This window comes from Pongo abelii, chromosome 2, assembly GCF_028885655.2.
Source record: "Pongo abelii isolate AG06213 chromosome 2, NHGRI_mPonAbe1-v2.0_pri, whole genome shotgun sequence".
Classification (NCBI taxonomy): Eukaryota; Metazoa; Chordata; class Mammalia; order Primates; family Hominidae; genus Pongo; species Pongo abelii.
In genome coordinates this window covers 143683883-143707852 of record NC_085928.1, presented here as the reverse complement: position 1 = coordinate 143707852, position 23970 = coordinate 143683883, and the positions used below count along the sequence as shown (strand labels likewise).

Genomic DNA, 23970 nt, shown 5'->3' with positions numbered 1-23970 from the left:
TGTTGCCCAGGCTGGTCTCGAACTCCTAGCCTCAACTGATCCTCTTGTTTCGGCCTCCCAAAGAGCTGGGATTACAGGTGTAACACCATGCCCAACTGTTTTGATCTTTTGATTTCTGAGAGGATGTTAGTTTCCAATTGTGATTGTGGATTTGTATGTTTCTTTTTGCCTTTTTGTCCTGTTGGTTTTTGCTTTCTATATTTGAAGCCCTTTTTTTTCAGTTGTACTACTGTATCTTCTTGTGTTTTTTATTAATATGAACTCATTGATAAATTTTATATGAATACATTTAGTTTGAAATCCTTTCAACTTGAGTTCTAGTTTGTCTCATGTCAATACTGCCTCATGTAATTTTCTTCTTTTTATTTATCTGACATATATTTCTAAGTAAACAGCAGCTATCTAGACTAGACTAAGACCCAGACGTAAGAAAAAAGGCAAATTTAAATTATTTACAATTTTTCCTCTAACCCCTTTCTCCAACACCACCAATCTTCCATTCCTGGATATTTGCTAACACTCCTGCCAGCAGGGAGAGGCTTTTGCAGAAGGGTCTACATTTCTGTCTCTGCTTTCAGTATCTTTTTTAGGATAAATAAAAGTACTGCTACCCAGCTAGTGCTGTGGATGGCAAGCCACCCAGGTGCCCGGGCAAGAGACTGAAGGCACAAGCTGTTCCAGTATAATAAAGAAAATATAGAGAACAAGAATAGTTATACTAGAAATAGAATATAGATAAGATTATATATGAATATGATTAATCATTAGTTTTTAACACTACTCTTTATTCCAATATTATAATAATCTCTGTTCTACAATTATAACCTAGGAAAAACCAGGCCATACAGAGATAGGAGCTGAAGGGACATGGTGAGAAGTGACCAGAAGACAAGAGTGTGAGCCCTCTGTCACGCCCGGATAGGGCCACTAGAGGGCTCCTTGGTCTAGCGGTAACGCCAATGCCTGGGAAGGCACCCGTTAACTTAGCAGACCTTGGTCTAGTGGTAGCGCCAGTGCCTGGGAAGGCACCTGTTACTTAGCAGACCGGGAAAGGGAGTCTCCCTTTCCCCGGGGGAGTTAGAGAAGACTCTGCTCCACCACCTCTTGTGGAAGGCCTGACCCGCAGCCATCTGGAGGCCTAAACGTCTCCCTGCGATGCTATGCTTTAGCGGTCACGCTCCTGGTCCACTTTCATGTTCCACCCTGTACACCTGGCTCTGCCTTCTAGGTAGCAGTAGCAGAATTAGTTAAAGTATTAAAATCTTTGATCTCTCCGAGAAATGCATAGAAGAAATAACAACGTAAGCTGTCCCCTCTCTCTCTCAGCCTCAGCTACCAAATAGGGAAGGACACCCTTGTCCGTTGGACACGTGACTCGTGTGACCTTACCTATCATTGGAGATGACTCACACTCCTTACCCTGCCCCCTTGCCTTGTATGCAATAAATAACAGCACAGCCAGGCATTCAGGGCCACTACTGGTCTCCACATCTTGGTGGTAGCGGTCCCCCGGGCCCAGCTACCTTTTTTCTATTTCTTTGTCTTGTGTCTTTATTTCTACGATCTCTGGGCTCTGCACATGAGGAGAAAAACCCACAGGCCCCGTAGGGCTGGACCCTACAAGTGCAGCAGCTTTCCCCTATGTAGCGTGCCTTAAATTTCATTTTTGCATTAATGATTTTATTACATCTAGTTCAGAAACGAGAAAACTAATTTTACAGGATAAATACCTATAGGAGTGTGATTTGTTTCTAGGTCTATATTCTTAGGAGGTATGAGATCTCCATCTTGACCTCTCTGCATACTGTGAGGTTTCAGACCCCATAGTGCCGGCTCAGTAAATGTGAAATTTGCATTTTGGCTGTTCTCCTCAGTATCTTTCCCCCTCTAACTTGTGGAATATATATGTCATGTATTACTAGAAGGACACCTGGATAGAATTTTAAATAACAGTAAATCAATTCAAGAGAAAGTTACTCCCTGCTTTTAGTCTTTCAGTTCCTTGGATGATCATGGAGAAATCCTCTGTGTGATTTTTTTTTTTTTTTACATTTCTCAAACACTTGATTATACCTCCCTCCTCCCTTTTTATAAACAATGAGCTAGGCTCAAGTTCACTGCCTTCTTGGTAGGCACCAGAATTGAGCTAGAATTTAGTACATTTGTTTTTCTTTTGTTTTTTGATAACTTTTTTTTTAACAGTAACTGTTGATTTGCCACTGAAAAGTAGTGATTAAATTTTGCCTTACAAATTTTTATTTTAACAAATTCAATGAGTTTTAAAGAAAAATATTAAATACAGGTAGGATAAAAGGGTGTGACAAAATTGAGATCCTGATACGTATGGAAGATTGTATGTGCCCTGGTTGAGAAGGTGGTATGGGAGTGAGTGAAACTTCGGAGGTACTTCTCCGGCATTCCAGGCTTTTCATTTATTTTTGTTTTGTCTATAGTACTGACCTCTTTGTTAACAAGCATTTGTGTTTTGTGCAGAGAGCTGTGTCCTGCAGATACCGTGAAAAACATAGTGTTCTTCCCTTTGTAGTCTTGGTAGGGAAGACAGGATGTGCCTGCAAAACACCTGGTGCAAGTGTGTACCATGGTAAATGCTATCAGAACAGCAAGGACCTTGTGTTGTCAGAGGAGGCGGAGGTCATCTCTGGCTGGGGGCTTGAGTCTTGGCTCAGGCTTATGTTTTATCCGAGGCGCCTTTCTCCCTTTCATTTTGAATCTCCCTTCCTAAGTCTACGTAAATTTTTTGGGGAAGGGGCATTTCTTTGTAGCTGTTCCTCTAAGAAGCACTGTGTCCAGAAGAAAGAGCATCACACTGGCCCTCAGAAGACAGAGTGGCTGCCAGAGTTCTAGTTCTAGCACACCTGTTTTCAGCTGGATAACTGCTTAATTGTTTCAAGTCTCAATTTCTTCATCTTTCTTGGTGATGATAAAACCCCGTGTCTTTCTTGCTTCATAAGGCAGCCCATGTTAGGGCCATTTGTGATGTTCATTTGCTTATCAATATTATCTTCATTCTATTATTTGTATTTGAGATACTGATAGGGATGATTTTGAGGATATTTTAAGTGTTTAATAATTTTTTTTCCTATTTTTTTCTAGGTCTTGATGCAGAACTTTATTATGTGAGAAATGACCTTATTAGTCACTACGCTCTATCCTTTAATCTGTTAGTACCGAGTGAGACAAATTTCCTGCACTTCACCTGGCATGCAAAGTCCAAGGTAAGAGAGTGGCTAACCACAGACATCATGACAGGGTCACCCAGCCACAGAGGCAAGGGCTGTGTTTGAGGACTGGGCTGCTGTCTGTACCGAAGGGTCCGCAGGTGATGTGATATAATAGTACTGAGTCTTTTCAGATTTATATTTCAAATATTTGGCCTATTCCTCTAAAATTTCTCAAATCCTTTAAAACGAAGGTGGCTATCATTTAATTGATTAGCACATGACACAACACTTAACATCCTTTTAGGCTCTTCAAACAGAGATCCAGACCTAGCTTGAAAAGGGTACGGATGGACCCAATAATGCCTGTGCTGCTGTGGTGAAACGATATGGGTGTAGGGGTGGAGATTGGTAAGATAGGCTTTTTAGACATGTTGGACAGAATGGATACAGTTCTCCTACTCATGGAGAAACGGTGTAAGAAAGGTACAGCAGATGCAGCCACCCATGTGTCCTGTGGTGAGGCTTCTTTACCCATAAGGGCTAAACCCAATTACTTAAGAATCTCTTGCCTGGGCTACTTGTTGCTGAATTCTTCACATTTCCTCTGACTGCCTGGGTCCCTCAAACATGGTAAGTTTTCTCCTAAGTCAGAGAGTCGGAGGCTGAGCATGGAGGTGCCATACCCAACCAACTTCAGTTTCTTTTATCAGGTTTGTATGTAGGCTTTTGAATAGGATTTTATTTAGGAAATAAAAATAGTCTTGCTACTATAAATAAGAATACCTATTGTAGAGTTTTTTTTAAAAGTATTATAGAGTAGTGTCTGTCATAATATTTGCTGCAAGTTATTTAGATTGGCCATTTTAATATAGATTTTAAAAAATATTCATTTTTTTCTACTTAGAAAACAACAGTGATTATTGGGAAAATTCAAATATTACAGAAATGTTTTAAGAACTGTAAGACTAGGCCTGGCGTGGTAGCTCACACCTGTAATCCCAGCACTTTGGGAGGTTGAGACGGGTGGATCACGAGGTCAGGAGATCGAGACCATCCTGGCCAACATGGTGAAACCCCGTCTCTACTAAAAATACGAAAATTAGCGAGGTGTGGTGGCACGCACCTGTATTCCCAGCTACTCAGGAGGCTGAGGCAGGAGAATCACTTGAACCCGGGAGGCAGAGGTTGCAGTGAGCCGAGATCGCACCACTGCACTCCATCCTGGGCGACAGAGTGAGACTCCGTCTCAAAAAAAAAAAAAAAGAAAAAGAACTGTTAAGACTTTGTAGTTCTGTACTCAGAAGTAATTGTTTATAGTGTGGTATAACTTCTTCAAGGTCCCCTTTTTTCCCTGTTTAAACAAAAAAGGGATTTTTAGACATGTATGTTGAACAGTACTTTTTCCCCTACAGAATAACTTATCTAGGCATCTTTGTTTTTCTCTCACTCATTCTCTTTAGTGGTTTTATAATATGATATTGTATGGATGTATGCTATATTGCTATCTGTAAAGTACCTCGTTGATGGGACACATGGATTTTTAATAGCATTTTATTATTTCAAACAGTGCTTCCCTTCACCATTACACAGTTTCCCTCATTTCATTTTATAGGCAAAATCCAGGTAATGGGATGATGAAAACAATTGATAGTTCATCTTTTATTGATGTTTCTACCTTTGCTATTTCTTTTATTTAAAAATTTTTCAATCTTTGCTTTTGATAAATATAGAAACACAGAAAAAAATGTGTTAATGTGTATCCCTGTGTGTATACATGTACATATATATGTGTGTGTATGTATATAAATATGTTAAGAACATCTTTGTTCAGAAGTTTTTATGCACTTGTGGCCTTATTTCTGAATAGTAAATTACTTCTGAGAAGTCAAGTGGCTAGGCCAATGTGTGTGCGTCTTTAAAACTTTGAAAGATACTGCCAAATGTACCAGTGAATAAGTGCTTATTTTTGATCTTCATTTCCTAATACCAACTTTTAAGTATACTTGTTTGCCTTCCAATCTCCCCCTCCCTCCCCCTCCCCATATGTCAGTGTGTATTTTCTAAGAAAAAGGGCATTCTTTATACAACCAAAATACAATGATCAAAACCAGGAAATTTGACATTATTATGTTATTATCTAATCCACAGTAGTCACATTTTATCAATTATCACAACAATGTTCTTCATAGCTAATTTTTTACTAGTTGATATCTCTTAGTTCCCTATCAGTCTGGAACAGTTCCATAGCCTTTCTTTGTGTTTTTTGACCTTAACATTTTTGAAACTTACGGGCCAGTTATTTTGTAGAATGCCCCTCAGTTTGCGTTGTCTGAGGTTTCCTCATGATTAGACTCAGGAATACCTCTTTGGCAGTGATACCACAAAGGTGCTGTCCTTCCCAGTGCACAAGGTACCAATTTGGCCCATGACTGGTGGTGGTAACTCTGAACACTCTCATGACTAGATTTCTCCCGTCAAGTTTTTCATTTTATAGTTAGTAAGCAATTTGTGGGGAGATAATTTGAAACTATCTTTTAAAAAAATCTCATTCCTCATCATCCTTTCAACCACTACTTTTTGCATCTGTTTTTGGAACTAGTTTCGTATTTCAGCCTGTCAGGTGTGGTGAGGGTAGTGTGTTTCCTCTCACTGGAAGAGGTCAGACCTACACTGGATAACCATTCAATAAGGCTGTTACAGAAGGAATCAAGTATTTGTGGAGTGGTTGTTACTGAATTTTAAGTTCCCTTGCAACTCTGAGGTCCAGTGTTTCTGTGAACATCTTTCAGGCAGAGAAGCTTCTTATATTCTCCAAAAAGTTGATAGCTAATTCTTTGTTATTATTCTTATCTTTGATGTTGATACATATAAAAACAAATAATAAATGTATTTCAAAAGGTGAAAGGTTTATTAGAGAATTCTGTTCTAGGTACTTCTATTGACTTTGAACAGAGTGTGAATATTTCTGGGCACACTTAGGAAAAAAGAATGCTGATATGAGAAGGTTTCCTGGGCAAGTGTATGGGTAGTGATTTGTGAGTACAAAGGCAATGTGGGAAGTGGCAGTCAGGACTGAACAAAATAAAACCTTCTTTTACTGATTCCTTTAAAACAGTTAAAATACACTGTTTGTTATTTGGAGTGAGCTCAGGGCCCTGATGTTGCTGGTAATGGGTGTCTGAGTCTTAGGAGCCTGTTACAGGGGTATGTTGGAGTGAGAGAGAGCAGGTAGGAGGGACTCAGGTGAATATGCATGTTTGAAGGGGAAGCAGTGTTAGCATGGTACATTTTGGGTCAGGAGAAGCCTTGGTATAGCTGTAACTGTACTCCCATATCATTCACATTATTTTATAGAGCATAATTTCTAAGTTACCTCTCTGGCAGGTATAAATATCATTAGTGCACATTTGGGCTGCCACTGCTGGTAAGATACTCTTTGTGAGGCAGAAGTTTCCTGATTTTTTTGGAGGGTATGACCATTTATTTTCATGTCCAGGCCAGAAATGTAGAAGGGATCCTAGTTTCCTTCTCCTGCACTTTCTAAATCTAGTTGATTCTCTGTAATAATTACATCTTGAATTCGTTTCCGACCTCTCTTGTGACCCAATGCCTCACCCTTAGTTTGGGCCTTCATTGTTTCTTGCTGGATTCAGAAGTGGTCTTCTAACTGGTCTCCTTTCCTCTGGACTGACCTCTTGTTGCACCCTCCACAAAGCCACCTTAGGCTTCTCTGTTGCTACTGGAATAAAGCTCTCGATTTCATAGGAGGCCTTTATGATCTGGTCTCAGCCTTTCTTTTCTGCCTCCTATCTAGCCAGTCATTTAGTGTCATTTTTGTCTGTCTTGGAATTTCATGAATGCCCTGTGATCTGTCACAGTGCTGCTGTTTGCCACAAATGCTGTTTCTTCATTCTTTACCTGAATAACTCCTGTTTATCTCATAAAGCTGTGACCTGGTGTCTCCTCTCCTCCAGCTGTGTCAGGTGCCCTTTTCTGTCTGCACAGTGCCCTTCTCTCTCATAGCCCTGGTTATACTTTAAGAATATTGTAATAGTTGATTTTCTTTTCTTTCTCCCTCCTACTTGCTGAGCACCTTAAAGGGTATCCTCTGTGCTTGGTATAGCATGTGGTACTAACTGCAGAAGAGATGTGCAGGTAGAAGCCACAGGGCCCAGCTCAACAAATGGGGAACTTCTGAGCAGTTAGGGCTTTTCAGAGTTAGGATGTGCGGCTTTAGGAGTGGTGACTTTCCTATTTCTGGAAGTGTGAAAACATATAGGCTGGGTACACTCGACAGTAGTTGCACAAATGGGATTTTTCAGATATTTTACTGGTAATAGAGTGAGGTTATAAGTTTGGAAAAATGAGTGGGTTGAATATAAACCTAAACTGATTTCACAGGTTCATCTGTAACAGGTATAAAATTTAGAGGAAAGTAACCATCTATGTTTTTTTAGTAAAAAACTAAGGAAATACGTCTGTGTTAATCTAGTTTCAGGCTTCAGCCACTATTGCAGTTCCCAATTCTAGGTAATAATCTCTGGTGATTTTAGCACATTTGATTACGTTTATTTATTTTAAAAATTAATCTTATGAGTAGATAATATATGCACGTAGTAAAAATTAAAAAAGCATAAAGGTTATACAGTGAAAAATAAGTCCCCTACACCTTCTAGTACCATCCCTGAGCAATCCAGCCACTTATTTCCCCTTGCCTGAGTCAGCCACTGTTGCCTGATTCTTGTCTTTCCTTTAGAAGTAGTTTGTGTGTATATAAGCATCCATGCATATATGTATATATACATCTTTCAACAACTAACATACCACATACTTTTCTGCAGTTTGCAGAGCACTGAACAATATCCTGGTCAAGGATCTCTGTCACTTGATACAGAGTTGTACTTTTTCCCCCTTCAAATGGCTGTATTACTTACTATTATATGGTTGTACTTTGGTTATTGATCAGTTCCTGTGAGGAAATTAAGACCCAGATTTGGAAAGGGACTTGCTTAAAGTAGGAGAAGTAGGGTTAGAGGAAGCAGAAGGTAGAGATGACCTGAAATGGGAAAGTCACACGTGAGGGCAGGGGAGGCTTGATGAAGGGTTTGTCACCTGATCATTTAACCCTGAGGTGTAATCATGAACTTTCAGAAGGAAGGCCATGACTCTAATACTTTATCAGAAACCGTCGGTTCTTGCTTTTTAAGGTTTTGCCAGAAGATGAAATATTTGCTTCCAGAGATCTGCAGGCTCCCTGGTATATGTCAGTTCAACATCGTAGATATTTTAACATTAGTTTCACATATCACAGTTTCTGGTAATAGTGTTTCTCAGTGTTTACACTGTTTTGTCTTGCCGCACAGATTGTGGTCTCTTCAGAGGCTTGAAGCTGTCTTACTCTTAGCACATAGGTCACACATGCCTTAGTGAGTGCTCAGGAAAGACCATTGTGTTAATTGCATTTTGAGTTGGGAGTAGAACTCTGGTATTGCTTCTTTTTCACAAGACTACACACTTAAAAGCAGGCTACTGAGAGGCTTTAACAGATAATTAGTTTCTTCTGTATTCCAGAACATTCCCCGATATCCAGGAAAAACATGTAACTGTGTCTGTTAAGTGTCAGTAGCTTTTTTTTTTTTTTTTTTTGAGACAGAGTCTCGCTCTGTCACCCAGGCTGGAGTGCAGTGGCGCTCTCTCTGCTCACTGCAACCTCCACCTCCTGGGTTCACGCCATTCTCCTGCCTCAGCCTCCCGAATAGCTGGGTCAACAGGCGCCCGCTACCATGCCCAGCTAAGTTTTTTGTATTTTTAGTAGAGATGGGGTTTCACTGTGTTAGCCAGGATGGTCTCGATTTCCTGACCTCGTGATCCACCTGCCTTAGCCTCCCAAAGTGCTGGCATTACAGGCATGAGCCACCACGCCTGGCCGTCAGTAGCTGTTCTAGATATCTGAAAAGCAAACATTTGCCAGAATGTAGCAGCGTATTCCCACTACCCACCCTTACCCCATGGCTGTTCTCTGCTTTCAGGAATTCGTCATCATTTTCTAAGAGTTGCAGGGAACTTGTCCAGAGTTCCAGCAGGCACTGCTGGAGGCCAGCGGCTGTGTCCTTTGCAGAGTGAGGTTTCTATGAGAAAGGCATTACTTCTAGTAAGTTCAGAGAAATTAAAAGGCTATTTGGCTGTAGACAAGTGTATTCACTTTAAATCTGTACTCTCTGTGTTCCAGAAGGAAATGGCTTTACTTACCAGCTTCCTATTTGTAATTGCCATTTGTTTCCAAGTAAGGGAACATAAGCAAAAATGTTTATTTTTCAGTTTATTCAAATGTTTATATTTTTGGTAATTTCTGTTTCTTTTTTTTTTTCCTTTCCTTTTTTTTTTTGAGACTGAGTCTCACTCTGTCACCCATGCTGGCGTGCAGTGGTGTGATCTTGGCTCACTATATCCTCCGCCTCCCGGGTTCAAGTGATTCTCCTGCCTCAGCCTCCGAGTAGCTGAGTAGCATGTGCCCACCACCATGCCCGCCTAATTTTTGTATTTTTAGTAGAGACGGGTTTTACCATGTTGGCCAGGCTGGTCTTGAACTCCTGGCCTCAAGTGATCCACCTACATTGACCTCCCAGAATGCTGGGATTACAGGTGTGAGCCACCACGCCTGGCCTGTAGTTTCTTTTCTGAAGTATTTTGGCTCACTCTACATTCTGATAAACCACTGCTGTTCAAATTTCTTTGTCCCAGTAGACTGTACATTTAACTTTTGAGCAGATCTGTTTCTTTAAAGGATGATTGGCAAGTGAGAGTCCTTACAGATTGATACATGCCAAACTAGAAAAAATTGGACTTCAATAATTGGCAATTTATTCTCTAATCCCAGAAACTGCAGTTTTAAAATTTATATCCTAAAGACTGCAGAGGGAAAAGAGGACTACCTTGTGAATGCCTCCCATTTTTAGACAGTTCCTCAAAAAAGGAGCCAGCAAGCAAGCTTCCACAGTTTCATGCTTCATGTGCCTCTAAGCTGCTGATAGGACCAAAGGGGCTGCCTTCTCAAATCTCCTTCTCAGCCCTTTGCACCTCTCCCTGTGCCCTCACTGGCCAGCTACACTCACAGCCTCATTTCCTTCCCTTCTCTCCTCCTTTTCACCTTGACACACTGAGATGCTCAGGTGCCAGTCTTAGCCGCTTTTTTAACTGCATTTAGGGCCCTGGACCCCTTTGCCAGACCCTCTCTGCTTACTTTGGGGTTCTGGTCTCTGCTCTGCTGCTTCTGTCCTTGTGATAACTGAGACCTAGAATAAAGGAGACAGCAAGTTTCTGGGGAAATAGTAAGTGTGGCTTTGAATTTGTTAAGTTGGAAGGCTGTAGGATAATTAGGTAGATTTGCCTAGTAGGTAATTGGACACTTGAGAGGGATTGAAGGTAAAAGAGAGTGAGAGAAATTGACGATTAAGATATCCCATCAGTGGTGAAATGGGCTAGAACCTAGTGTACTAGGAGAGAAGGATTTACATTTGGAGAGGAAAATGAACCTTTCCTTGGGACTAGAATGAAAAGAATAGATGCCCTAATAGATCTGCCAGGGTGTTGAAAAGAAAGGCAGAAATGGGGTTCCTCTGTGCTAGTGGAAAGGGACAAGAACATTGAGTGTGAGGAGGTGGGGAAGGCCTGTAAGGTTGGAATAAGACTAGGGAATAGAGGGTCAGTGAGGAAGGGATTGCTGAGTGGAACTAAGGGCCTCCCCTGAGACTGGAGGTCATTGTTGTGTAAGAGCTCCTTCTCTGTAGGATGGATTTCCTTCAGCAGTGCTGAGCGGCAGGAGTAGAGTAAGGGGTGGTCATGATGCTAGAGCTGCCCTTTGAGGGTTTGGAAGGAGTGAACCAGCTGAAGGTGCCAATATGACTGTCAGTAATGTTGCCTTCTTTAGGGCTTGGGCTGTGGAGAACATGAAACTAGGTGTTCATGGCTATACTGGAGAGAAGGGAAGTGGCTTTAACTGGCTGCTGCATCCTGCTACGAACACAGCCCCTGGCTTATGAATGTGCCTCATAAATGTTGGCTGACTTGGAGTGGTGGAATCAGAGAACTGGTTTTGTAGGAATCAGAGGTGGTGATGGGATCTTTGATAGAATGGCATTTTTGCATTTGTTTTGGTTATGAAGTAATTCTTTAGTGTGTCAGGATATTGAATACTGAATATTGAAGCCAGGGAGAACATGGCAGGAGACCAAGGCCTCTGCAAGTCCTGTGTGGGTCATTGGTGTTGATGGCATGAAAAGTAGCCATTATGAGTAGAAGCTGTGAGCTTTGGCCGGGCGCAGTGGCTCACACCTGTAATCTCACCAGTGTGGGAGGCCAAGACAGGTGGATCACTTGGGGCCAGGAGTTCGAGACCATCCTGGCCAACATGGCGAAATCTCGTCTCTACTAAAAATAGAAAAGTTAGCTGGGCATAGTGATGTGTGCCTGTAGTCCCACCAGCTACTCGGGAGGCTGAGGCAGGAGAATCGCTTGAACCCAGGAGGTGGAGGTTGCAGCGAGCCGGTATCACGCCACTGCACTCCAGCCTGGGTGACAGAGTGAGAATCGGTCTCAAAAAAAGAAGTTATGAGCTTCAAAGTAGAGGGGATTTGCATGAGTGCATGAGGAAGGGAGGTCTGGGAAGGACCTAGTGATCCTAAAGAGTGCTGACCCTACTGTCTAGGCCCTGAGGGTCAGGTGTTGTAGGAACTGAATGATAGGCAGGGGAACAGATGACTTCTGAGGAAAGCCAGGTTGTGGGAGAAGGTGGTAAGACATTTGTGAAGAGGCAGAGAGTGTAGGAGGCTGTTCTGAATAGGGAGGTTCTCAGAATGGGGAAAAAACAGAAGGCCTGCAACAATGTTCTTGACAGACCCAGGAGGGTTTGTGTCAGAATCCCTGGGGCCAGCAGTGGGCTGATGATTATGGAGAAGTGCAGCATGGCAATAAGGTGGCTGTTCTGGAATGACTGCTGATGCCGCTGATGTCAGAGGAGACTTGTGCCAGGCTAACAGTTAGGTGTATTGCATTAATGATCTTATTTGATCTTCATAACATGTATTACCCTCATTTTACAAAATATGGAAACTCAGAGAAGTTACTAATTTACCTAAGAGTCACATGGTCTCATGGTTCCAAACCCAGTTGCTGGCGGTGCTGATTTCTTTTGTGCACCTACCCTTCATGTATGGTCCTGTTCAGAGATAGCATCGGTGTAGGGATGTATAATGCATTCTTTGATGTTGCTGGAAAGCTTGCTCATTCCCTGCCCAAACTTGCTTGGCTGTGGCTCGCTAGCACCCCCTGGTGGCAGCAATGGTATTGTGATATGCTAAGGTGAGTGTGAACACTTCCTAGCCAAGGTACCTCGAAGTCACTGATGTGCTGCAGCAAGAACATTTCCTTTGTTGGGAATGTGGCACTTATCAAACACAGCCTTTGACAGTTGTTTATGTACCTATCTTAACTGCAAAGGAAGAGTTTAATGTTTGCATACCCCTACAGTGTTTAGCTAAGAGACTTTAAATAGAGTGTGAAAGGAGAAATCCCAAGGGGAATCAAATTCTGGACTGAGCCCTTCTTATTCATGGGTAACAACGCCTTCCACCTTAGCCCAAGCATAAGGGCCATCCCTTCCCTTATATCTGGGATGATACTCTTTCCCTCTTTTCTTTCATCTTTATTATGTACCATTTCATTAGCTTTTTTCACTAGCATATATACATATTTGAATATCTCATCTAAAAACAAAGAAAGAAAAGCTTTGGAACACCCCCCACTTCACCATCTGTCTCCCATTCTTCTATTTAAGTTTCTTGAATAATGGTTTATCGAACGTCTTTCTTCTCACTCTTTTCCCAACCTGCTGCCTCATGGCTCTGCAAATCTCAGTCTGCCACCAATGATACCTTTTATGACCACTGAATGAGAGAGGGATACCATAGTTATCAAGAACCTGTGGGCAGGGCAGAGAGTGATGTGAACTGTAGGGCTTCATTGAAGGTCTTGATGCTGGCAGCCATTCTGAATTTCAGTTATTGCTTTGCAGTTTGAGCTGCTTCTTTTGTGAACTCTCCATAGCAACAGAGCCATAATTATTGATGCTGATTGGTTCTGTTAAGCCACATTGGGTAGGCCAAGTATTGATAGATAATATTGGTGTTTTAGAGACATCTCATGGGTTGCCTGTCTTCCCTTCTGGATTCTGAATCACTTGAGAAGTAGATCCAGAGGACAAATGGGGATCTAAACATGAACTTTCTTTTTGGTGAGAGCAAGACTAGAGGATGTGACTTAGATATTCTATGAGAAATCTACCTTGGAATCTGCTTGTTGTGTGAGTGGGTCTGCAGAGCAGACCTTCTTCCACCAGCCACAAGGAGGCCCTCCGAGCTTGGCTTTCATTTATCAACCAGAGAAGGCATTGGTAGCTATTTATGGTCTGTCAGTTACATATCTCACCGCTTTGGTTCTTCATATCTGGCTGTCCATGGCCTCTGTCAGTGCTGCATAGTCCTCAGCAGGATTTCTGACACTAGATGGCAGGTTTTATGGAAGAGTGGTGGTCCTGTTCTGGACTTAAAATAGAGGGTGGCTTACTAGGTTGAATTTTTATCCAATTGAAAATTCTTAGGACTGTTTCTGACAATTTGGATTTTTTTATAGCTAGATTATTTGTACATATGAAAGTCTCATCCATTGATTAATGAGCTAATTAATGAAGTCAAGGTGATAGTATCCTTCTTGTTATCACACGTCCATTTTGTTTATTTTTGTCTATTTTACAGGTTGAATATAAGCTGGGATTCCAAGTGGACAATGTTTTGGCAATGGACATGCCCCAGGTCAACATTTCTGTTCAGGGGGAAGTTCCACGCACTTTATCAGGTAAGAAAGATTCTTTAAAGACAGAGTTAACATACTTTTTTAACTGCATCCCCTATGGCCCCAAAACAGAAGTTTACTGATGTGTAGTGTGTATTACTTGATAGGCATAAGATGTATGAGTACTGTGAAAAGTAATTTTTGTAAATATTTGCACTGTATTCTTAAACCATTCTCTCTTTTCTGTCCTTCTGGAACTCTCTGTGCTCCGCCCTCCCTGTCTCCTTTTCTGCATTGCTGGTACTTAACCTCCACATGAGTCCCTGTGCCTGATCTTGTTTCGCTTTGATTAGGCACCGCATTTCACCCTGTGGCCCAGATGATCTTTGCACGGTCATATTTGACCCTGTGACGTGAAGCCCATCAGTGCCCTCCACTCCCATCAACTGAACATTCCAGACTCACCACCTTGTGTCCTGGATCCTTTACCATCTGCCGCTGCCTGCCTGTCTAGCCTTGTTGCTGCACTTGCCCCGGAGTTCTAGCAGTTCCAGACTACATGCAGTTCTGATCTTCAGGCCTTTCCATGTGCTGGTCTCAGTATTTGGGATCATCTTTTCCTCTTTCTGCTTGTGAACTCCTTTCTATTCATCCTGCTCATTCTGCAAGACTCAGGATCTGCACTTTTTCCTGCCACCTTCTCTTCTTTCATTTGTTAACTTCTATTCTTCCTACCCCTTAGAACCTTATATTTAACTGTTTTTGCACTGATTACATTATCTAGCAATTCCCTTGATGCTTAGCATAGAGTATGGTGCAGGATAGGCACTCAGTACAGAGTAAATGAATAAGTGTCTTATTTACACCAATTTAACTGCTTTTGAGCTAACTTCTTAGGCTGTTGAAGTTGTGGTATTTGTAAGAAATGGAAATTTTTAAAAATTGAAAGTATCAGCCACAGTAGTGTTGTGAAACTTTTTCTGGCAGTCATATTCATGTTATCAGTGACATACATTAAGCTTAAAGAAAGCACAGGAAGGCTGCTTAAATTTTTATGGGCAGTAAAGGCATTTAGAAATGCCCGTATCTTTAATGCACTCATACAGATGGTAGAATGATATGTTTTAAATTTGTAGGAAAAGAATCTTAAAGATTGGGGAAAAAAATTATATGCACTGAAGTCTGTTATCCCATTGTTACAATTATGGATTAAAATCAATTTCTGTTGAGAAAGGTGATAACTGACAATTTATCAGATTCATTTACAGGTTTATGTTTAATCTTTTTATTAAGAGCAGATATACTTGCATTTTGGTAATGAGTTGTCTTTCCATTTGATCATGTAATTTCTGTTGTTACTATTGCTGATGTGTCTGTTAAGGTTTGCCTTATGATCCTTCAGCTTTAGTGTACTGGAATAGCAGGACTTATTAGACAGTGGTATATTAAAAACAATGAGCAAAAGTTGAAAACAGTTATCTCTTCATTGATGTCTTGGTTTGTTCTTTAATACTAACTTTTATATCCATAATGAATTAAATGCTTAATGTCTAGAGGTGTGGTAGTCTGAAGATCTCTAAAAACTTTTGTTTAGTTACTTTATTTAAATGTATTACTTTTAGTTTTCTTGCAGCAAAAATAAGTAATTCTAAAATGTTTAAAAGAATCATTTTGGGGCATTAATGTTGATTTTTAGAAAATGTAAAATATTTTTCTTATCTTTTTTAAACAGTGTTTCGGGTAGAGCTTTCCTGTACTGGCAAAGTAGATTCTGAAGTTATGATACTAATGCAGCTCAACTTGACAGTAAATTCTTCAAAAAATTTTACCGTCTTAAATTTTAAACGAAGGAAAATGTGCTACAAAAGTAAGGAATTTATTTACCAAAATATGTTTTACGTGTTGTGAGAAGGTGAAAAAGAGTTTGTTGTTTTTTCACAGATTTAAGTATGACCAACTCGTGATTATAGTTGCAAGTGAGAAAAGAGCACTGGCAGGTGAATTTTTGTGATAACCCCAGATAGTTGGTAGCCAAGAATCTCACTCAGGCCTCATTCAGTCCATGCTTTCTCAAATCTTTTGTCAGAATTGCTAAGATGTTTTCCATTAGGAATAGTGCTAAAATGGTTGAAGAGGTAAAGAAATAAGAAAAATCTGTTGGGACTTCTGAGTAACTATGTTAACTGTGTTTCCCTTATCGAGTTACTTTTATGCAGAAGCATTGCTCTCGGGTGAGATAGACCTGGGTTGGAATGACAGCTCTGCTCTTTTCAGGATATTAATACAAGTTACTTAACCTCTCTGAGGCTCAGTTTTTTCATCTGTAAAATGGGCATAATACCTGTTTCACGGGTTTGTTGTTTTTTACGATTCATTAAATCTAGCCTAAAACTTAGAATACCGTATGTGGGTACTTACCAAAGTTAGTTCTTTTTGGTTTTGAATTATCTGTTACTGAAGAAATTGAGTGGATATGAAAGAGTTCCAGCATGCTAGGTCATAAATCAAAAGAATTTTAGAGTTCTCCTTACAAGTTTAGTCCAACCCACTCACTGTAAGTTCCACAAAGCTACAGTGACCCAAATTTACAAGGTCACGTAGGTAGAATTGGTTAGTATCTAAGATGGGGGGGAAACATCCTTAAAAAAAAACCTCCCAAACCCTGAGTGCTTACTGTGTTCTAAGTGCTTGACAGGTATTACACCTGTTTAATCCCTACAGCAACCCTAGGCAATGGGTTCTCTCATTGTCTTCATTTTCCGAAAAGGAAGCTGAGCTTCAGAGAATCTAGCTTGCCAAGATCAGATAGCTAAGTGGTGCAGCTAGGATGCAGACCTGTTCTCTCAGCCTCTTTGTTAAACTGTCTTTTAATAAATTTCCCAGTTGAAATCAGTGCTGAGTGTTATGAAAACACCTAAGGCCAACAAGTGAGTTGTAATGGCTAATGTCTGGGTACATGCCAATAAAAAAGCTGCACTACATTTGAATAGACATTTTAAGAAAGAAAAGTTAGCATCTTTCAGCTTTAGTGTTTTGGTACAATTTTCAATTCTACTATATTCAGTTATGTACCAACTTCCATGTAATGTTAAAGACAAAGGAGATTTCAGAGACTCTACTCCAATGTAGTCATTATATATTTGATATAAGGAGATTGGACCCTAGGCCACCTAGGCTACCACAGCTGGCCAGTGAGGAGTGTAAAACATTCAATTCCTTATCCTCAGAGAGATGGGCATGACTGTACCATGGTGCTTCATCTGTTACTCTTAAATAAGGCAGAATGATAACCAGACATGGTGTGTCCTCTGGATCCCACCAGTGCTAATATCTGCTAAGGTTAATGATCAGCTGATACTCAAAATGGTCACATACTTTCTCCATTTTCTTTAATATGTGTGTGAAATTAACATTAAAATTCTGTGTTGGAGTAATTTTCTATTCTGTTTTAGACTTAAGTTTTTCTCTGGCCCTCTGTATTTGTTGGTCATGGTTTTGGCCACCCTAGTCACCCAGTTCAGGCTCATGACTCTTACTTTATTATGTAATCCTAATGTATTTATTTATCTGGTTTTCCAGCCTACTATATTTCAAAAACTGTCTGCAACAGAAAACATATCTGTACTATATGGAATGTTAGTAGGTGTTACTAGCAAGAAAAGTTTCCTTTATCATATGAGGATGGGAATTATGGGTTAGACAAGTTTTGTGACCCATAACTCCTTTTAGTCTTTACATTCTCACTGTGAAGCTCCAAAGAGACACCTATAGTATGTGGCTTTTCCCGAACTTCTTGATCATAGGAACATTTTCATTGAGCATCTAGAAGTAACACCCTTTGGCTAACAGTGGTATAGATTATTGATTGGTGACTGTAGTGGTGATTATCAGAATAGTAATGTAGCTTTCATTATCTTGCAACAAATACCTGTTGTTGAGTTCCAGCAATATTCTGATAATTATAGTAATTAAAGATTTTCATGGAAAAGAGAATTTCTAAAGCATCATTTATCTCCTTTTAAATTCAGAACTTGAAGAAGTAAAAACTTCAGCCTTGGACAAAAACACTAGCAGAACTATTTGTAAGTGTTACTGTATTATCTTTATCCATTATTAGAAATGAAAAATGGTTGTCTGCATATAAACATGATTGCATGAAGCTTGGAGGCCTCATGGTTTCCAGTTTGTCAAATGATAATGACACCATGCTGTTACTTTGCTGGTGCTTTGTAGACTGGTGGATAGGTCATGAAACTGTTAGAATATTGAATATTTTGAGAACTAAAATTTATACGTATTTTGTAACGAGTAAGCTAAAAAGTTTTATAAGCAAGAATATCATATATTTTTGAGTAGTCATAATTAAAGTATGACCATGAAATATGTGTAAGATCTTTATTAGCAGAGGGTTAGAAAATCTGACTTGCAGTGTGGACCTAATCTTAAGCTAATTTCATCCAGGTGAAGATGTAAGCTTAAAGATATTATGTTACTTAAACCTACAGAGCAGATATGCAAAGTAGATTTTTATTTTTTGGTATTGGTTGTGTTTAGATATTATTACAAACTTCTTTTTTTTTCTGACATGAAGACATTGTTGGGTCTTACTCTTCTTGTGGTAGTGTTAATAGCAGTATCTTAAAAGGATACTAGATTCTCTTCATGCAAGTAGACTTTAAAAAATTGGTTTTGAAAACTTCAAGTATATAAAAGTTCAGAGTACGCTTTGGTGAACTCCCGTGCGCCCATCCCCCAGCCTCAGTAATGATCAACAGTTTGCCATTGTTCTTCCATTGATTCCCTCCTTTTGTGGTTGGTTAGGGGTGGAGGACAGTATTTTCAGGCACATCCCAGGCATCAGATTATTTCACCCATAAATATTTCAGGGTGGATCTCTTTTAAAAGGGCCTTTTAAAAAAACCCCACAATCACCTAATACCTATTCATTTTGATTTATCACATATAACAAAATTAACAGCAGTTGCTTAGTATCTCCAATAGATAGTCCATGTTCAAATTAACCTGATTGTCTTTAAAATGTCTTTTTTTTCCGCCTGAATCAAGATCCAAATGAAGCCTACACAACTGTTGGGGTGATATATGTTTTGTATTAATCAGAAACCACCAACCCTTTTATTAATATTATTTATTGAAGAAATTATGTCATTTGTCACATAGAATTTCCCACATTCTGCATCTTCCTGAAATCATTGAACATGTTTGTTTGTTTTTTTTTTTTTTCTGTAAACTGGCAGGTAGATTTCGTACTTGATTAGATTTAGAACCAACTCTTTTGGTAAGAATAGTCCATAGATAGTACTCTGTGCTGCCTATTTTGTCTGTTCATCACCTTGGGAGGCACAGAGTATCTGGATGTCCCAAGGGGGAATTTTTTTGCCTGTAAAATAATGTGACATATTGTCTACTTGCTGGAATATTTCTGAAAAGAAAGAAAAAAACATTAAAAAAAAGTCACTGTTGCCAAAGTTTACTTTTAAAATTCTGGTGACTTTGCCCATTTCTTTTATGGTAGTAGGATATTACTTCTCACAAAGAGCAGTATTGCATATTCTTGGCCTCTGTCTGTGTCTTCCTTGCTCCCTCTCATCTTCCCGCCCTTTCTATTTATTCATCCACCCAGTACCTATGGAGAGTCTGTGGTGTGTTAGGTGGTATGACTGAAGCAGAGGACTAAACTGTGAGCAAATAGATCCTGTCCTCGGGGGTTTATAATGTAGTGGGAGAAATAAGACAAGGCAATATAGGCAGTGATAACAACATAGCATGGCAAGCTATGATAAGGCAAGCACAGGGGATTTGGGAACCCAAGGATAGCTTCCTGAGAACAGTGACGGCTCTCCTGAGAGCTGAAGGGTGACCAGGTGGTGGCAGATGAAGGGTGAATGAGGGAATGGGAAAAATGCATAGGAAAGCCTGGAATTTGGAGGTAATTGAGCAGGGCGCATCTAGGGGGATCTGCCCAGCATAGCCGTATCCTCGGCTCTGCTCTGGAAAGTGCTTGGGACAGCACTGCTAACATATGCCTCCAGAATTCAGAATTTTTTTCTGCCCCTCCCAAGATTGAATAGCTTTCCCATGGCATAAGGTAATTCTTGATGAAAGTCATGTCTTCATTCAGGCTATAGCCAAGTCTAGCTGCCCTAGAAGTCATTTGGTCTCTACGTTAATCTGTTCTGATTTATTGTTTGTTGATTGAAAGTTTAAATTTTAGAAAAGCTTTGTTTTTCTTATTTCCATGTGTTTTTGAAAGCTGTAAGTTTTATCTTTTATCCTGACCTATCCCCAGAACTCCAAACTTGTATATCTGTCAGTTTAACATCTATGCATGGAGATATGAGGTACCTAGTTAGTAGACTAGGTACTCCAAATTTAACTTGGACAAAACTCTTGATTTTCACATCCCCAACCTGCTTATTTTTATCTTTGTAAAGTTACCCTTATCCAAATTATCACTTAAGCCAAAACTTTTCATTCTTCTTTTTCTTTCTACTTTGGTACAATCCATTAGTAAGGTCTGTTGACTGTGTCCCCAAATCCATTTACTTCTCATCTTCACTGTGACACTCTTGTCCAAGCCAGTGCCGTCTCTCTGAATTACTCTGGTAACCTTCTAACTTGTTCCCTGCTTCTGCTCTTGCTCCCCTACACGGCATTCTTCACACATCATGCAGTCATTTTTTGTTAAGTGACCGTGTGAAATTGCTTTGCTTGAAACCTTGCAATGATCCCCCATCTCACTTAGGATAAACCCCAAATGCCTCAAGTTTTGTTCAGTAGGGTTATGATGTGAGTACTCGTGATCAAATCTTTCATGAATCTCCAGTCACACCAGTTCTGCTTGTTTGTATCTTCCACTCTGCCTGCTTATGTCATCTGTATCTTTCTGTGTGTTTTTTCTCAGTTTGCTTCTGTGTGTGTGTATGTGTGTGTGTGTGTGGCTGTGGCTGTGTCATTGGGTTATTTTCCCTGTTGCTGAGGCTTTCTTTTTGTTTGTCTCTCTTATTTATTTGTTAATTATTTTTTAGATGGAGTCTTGCTTTGTTGCCCAGGCTGGAGTGCAATGGTGTGATTTTGGCTCACTGCAACCTCTGCCTCCCGGGTTCAAGTGATTCTCCTACCTCAGCCTCTCGAGTAGCTGGGACTACAGGTGCGCACCACCACACATGGCTACTTTTTGTATTTTTTTTCAGTAGAGATGGGGTTTCACTATGTTGGTCAGGCTAGTCTCAAACTCCTGACCTCAAGGGATCACCCGCCTTGGCCTCCCAAAGCGCTGGAATTACAGGTGTGAGCCACGGCACCCAGCTTGCCTCTCTTTTTAAAATAATATAAAGCTTTTTAATGATTGCCATTCTAACTGGTCTGAGATGGTATCTCATTGTGGTTTTGATTTGCATTTCTCTGATAGCCAGTGATGATGAGCATTTTTTCATGTGTCTTTTGGCTGCATAAATGTCTTCTTTTGAGAAGTGTCTGTTCATATCCTTTGCCCACTTTTTGATGGGGTTGTTTTTTTCTTGTAAGTTTGTTTGAGTTCATTGTAGATTCTGGATATTAGCCCTTTGTCAGATGAGTAGGTTGTGAAAATTTTCTCCCATTATGTAGGTTGCCTGTTCACTAAAAAGTCAGGAAACAACAGATGCTGGAGAGGATGTGGAGAAATAGGAGCACTTCTACACTGTTGGTGGGACTGTAAACTAGTTCAACCATTGTGGAAGTCAGTGTGGCGATTCCTCAGGGATCTAGAACTAGAAATACCATTTGACCCACCCATCCCATTACTGGGTATATACCCAAAGGACTATAAATCATGCTGCTATAAAGACACATGCACACGTATGTTTATTGTGGCACTATTCACAATAGCAAAGACTTGGAACCAACCCAAATGTCCAACAATGATAGACTGGATTAAGAAAATGTGGCATATATACACCATGGAATACTATGCAGCCATAAAAAATGATGAGTTCATGTCCTTTGTAGGGACATGGATGAAACTGGAAATCATCATTCTCAGTAAACTATCACAAGGACAAAAAACCAAACACTGCATGTTCTCACTCATAGATGGGAATTGAACAATGAGAACACATGGACACAGGAAGGGGAACATCACACTCTGGGGACTGTTGTGGGGTGGGGGAAGGGGGGAGGGATAGCATTAGGAGATATACCTAATGCTAAATGATGAGTTAATGGGTGCAGCACACCAGCATGGCACATGTATACATATGTAACTAACCTGCACATTGTGTACATGTACCCTAAAACTTAAAGTATAATAATAAAAGAATAATAATAATAATAATATAAAGCTGAGCATCATTTTATTTAATGAATAGAGCCTTTAAAAACAGAAAAACAAAACAATTTCTGTTCCTCTCAAAAAAGAATAAATGTTTGTTTTTATAAACTTGTGGACCCTTCTGTCACTCAGTCTTCTGTGAGTCAGTGGTCCCTGGCAACAAAATGATGTCTGATTCCTCTAACCCAAACATCGTTGTTGAAGAAATATGAAGAATATATAGATCTGCACTGTCTAGTATGGTAACTGCTAGCCACATGTGGCTTTTTAACTTTAAATTAATTACAGTGAAGTAAAATGAAAACATCACTTCCTCAGTTTTACTAACTACATTTCAGTAGCTTTAGTTGTACTTATATTTGAATGCTTAATAGCCACAGGTGACCAGTGGCTACTGTATTGGACAGTACTCTAGAGAACATTTTCGTCACTGCAGAAAGTTCTGTTGGACAGCACTGCTGCAGTATATTTTATGCACTGGTATGTTTTATGTATACCACTTGTGAGTGACTATTATACTCATTAGCCAAAGATTCTATTTAAAATCTTTTTTTCTTTCTTTTTTTTTTTAATCTTTGTAAAGGTACCCTTATCCAAGTTATCACTTAAGCCAAAGCTTTTCATTCTTCTTTTTCTTTCTGCTTTGGTACAATCCATTAGTAAGGTCTGTTGACTTTTGTATTAATCAGAAACCACCAACCCTTTTATTAAAATTATTTATTTATTGAAGAAATTATATCATTTGTCCCATAGAATTTCCCACATTCTGCATCTTCCTGAAATCATTGAACATTTTTTTTTTTTTTCTAAACTGGCAGGTAGATTTCGTACTTGATTAGATTTAGAACCAACTCTTTTGGTAAGAATAGTCCATAGATGGTCTGTCGCCCACGCTGGAGTACAGTGGAGCGATCTTGACTCACTGCAACCTCTGCCTCCCAGGTGCAAGCGATTCTCATGCCTCAGCCTCCCAAGTAGCTGGGACTACAGGTGCCTGCCACCATGCCCGGCTAATTTTTGTATTTTTAGTAGAGGCGGGGTTTCACCATATTGGCCAGGGTGGTCTCAAACTCCTGACCTCAAGGTGATCCACCTGCCTTGGCCTCCCGAAGTGCTGGGATTACAGGCGTGAGCCATAACACCTGGCCTAAAATATTTTTTTAAAACTACAACAAAAACATCAAAAAAATTATGTGAACTTCCACCAATATGCTACTGGTAACTGATCTTACCAAAGAATGGGCACATGGAAAGAACAGAATAGTTATTTGTGTATATTGGGTCACAAAGCAGTCATATTTGTTTAAAAAGCTAAATGTGCTTTTTGTTTTTATTTCAGATGATCCTGTACATGCAGCTCCAACCACTTCTACGCGTGTGTTTTATATTAGTGTAGGGGTTTGTTGTGCAGTAATATTTCTTGTAGCAATAATATTAGCTGTTTTGCACCTTCATAGTATGAAAAGGATTGAACTGGATGACAGGTATTGTACATATTTTGGGAAAGAAAAAAATGAAAGCAGTTATTTGTATATATGTGGGAGCCCATACACATCGGTGCGCAGTGGTGCAGGGGAAGGAGGGAGGATGACTAAGCCCCAGCCAAAGGAAAAA

General features: G+C 40.0%; 1 protein-coding gene across 2 annotated transcripts in view; it reads left to right on the top strand.

Moving 5' to 3' along the window:
- Positions 1–23970, top strand: part of RYK (receptor like tyrosine kinase) — a 93991-nt gene that overhangs the window by 25475 nt on the left and 44546 nt on the right. For both annotated transcript variants that reach the window (XM_024245009.3, XM_054552657.2), the window contains exons 2-6: positions 3115–3236; positions 13991–14090; positions 15760–15894; positions 18056–18109; positions 23696–23840. In XM_024245009.3, the coding sequence (XP_024100777.1) occupies positions 3115–3236; positions 13991–14090; positions 15760–15894; positions 18056–18109; positions 23696–23840 (556 nt within the window). The remainder of the gene's footprint in view (positions 1–3114; positions 3237–13990; positions 14091–15759; positions 15895–18055; positions 18110–23695; positions 23841–23970) is intronic.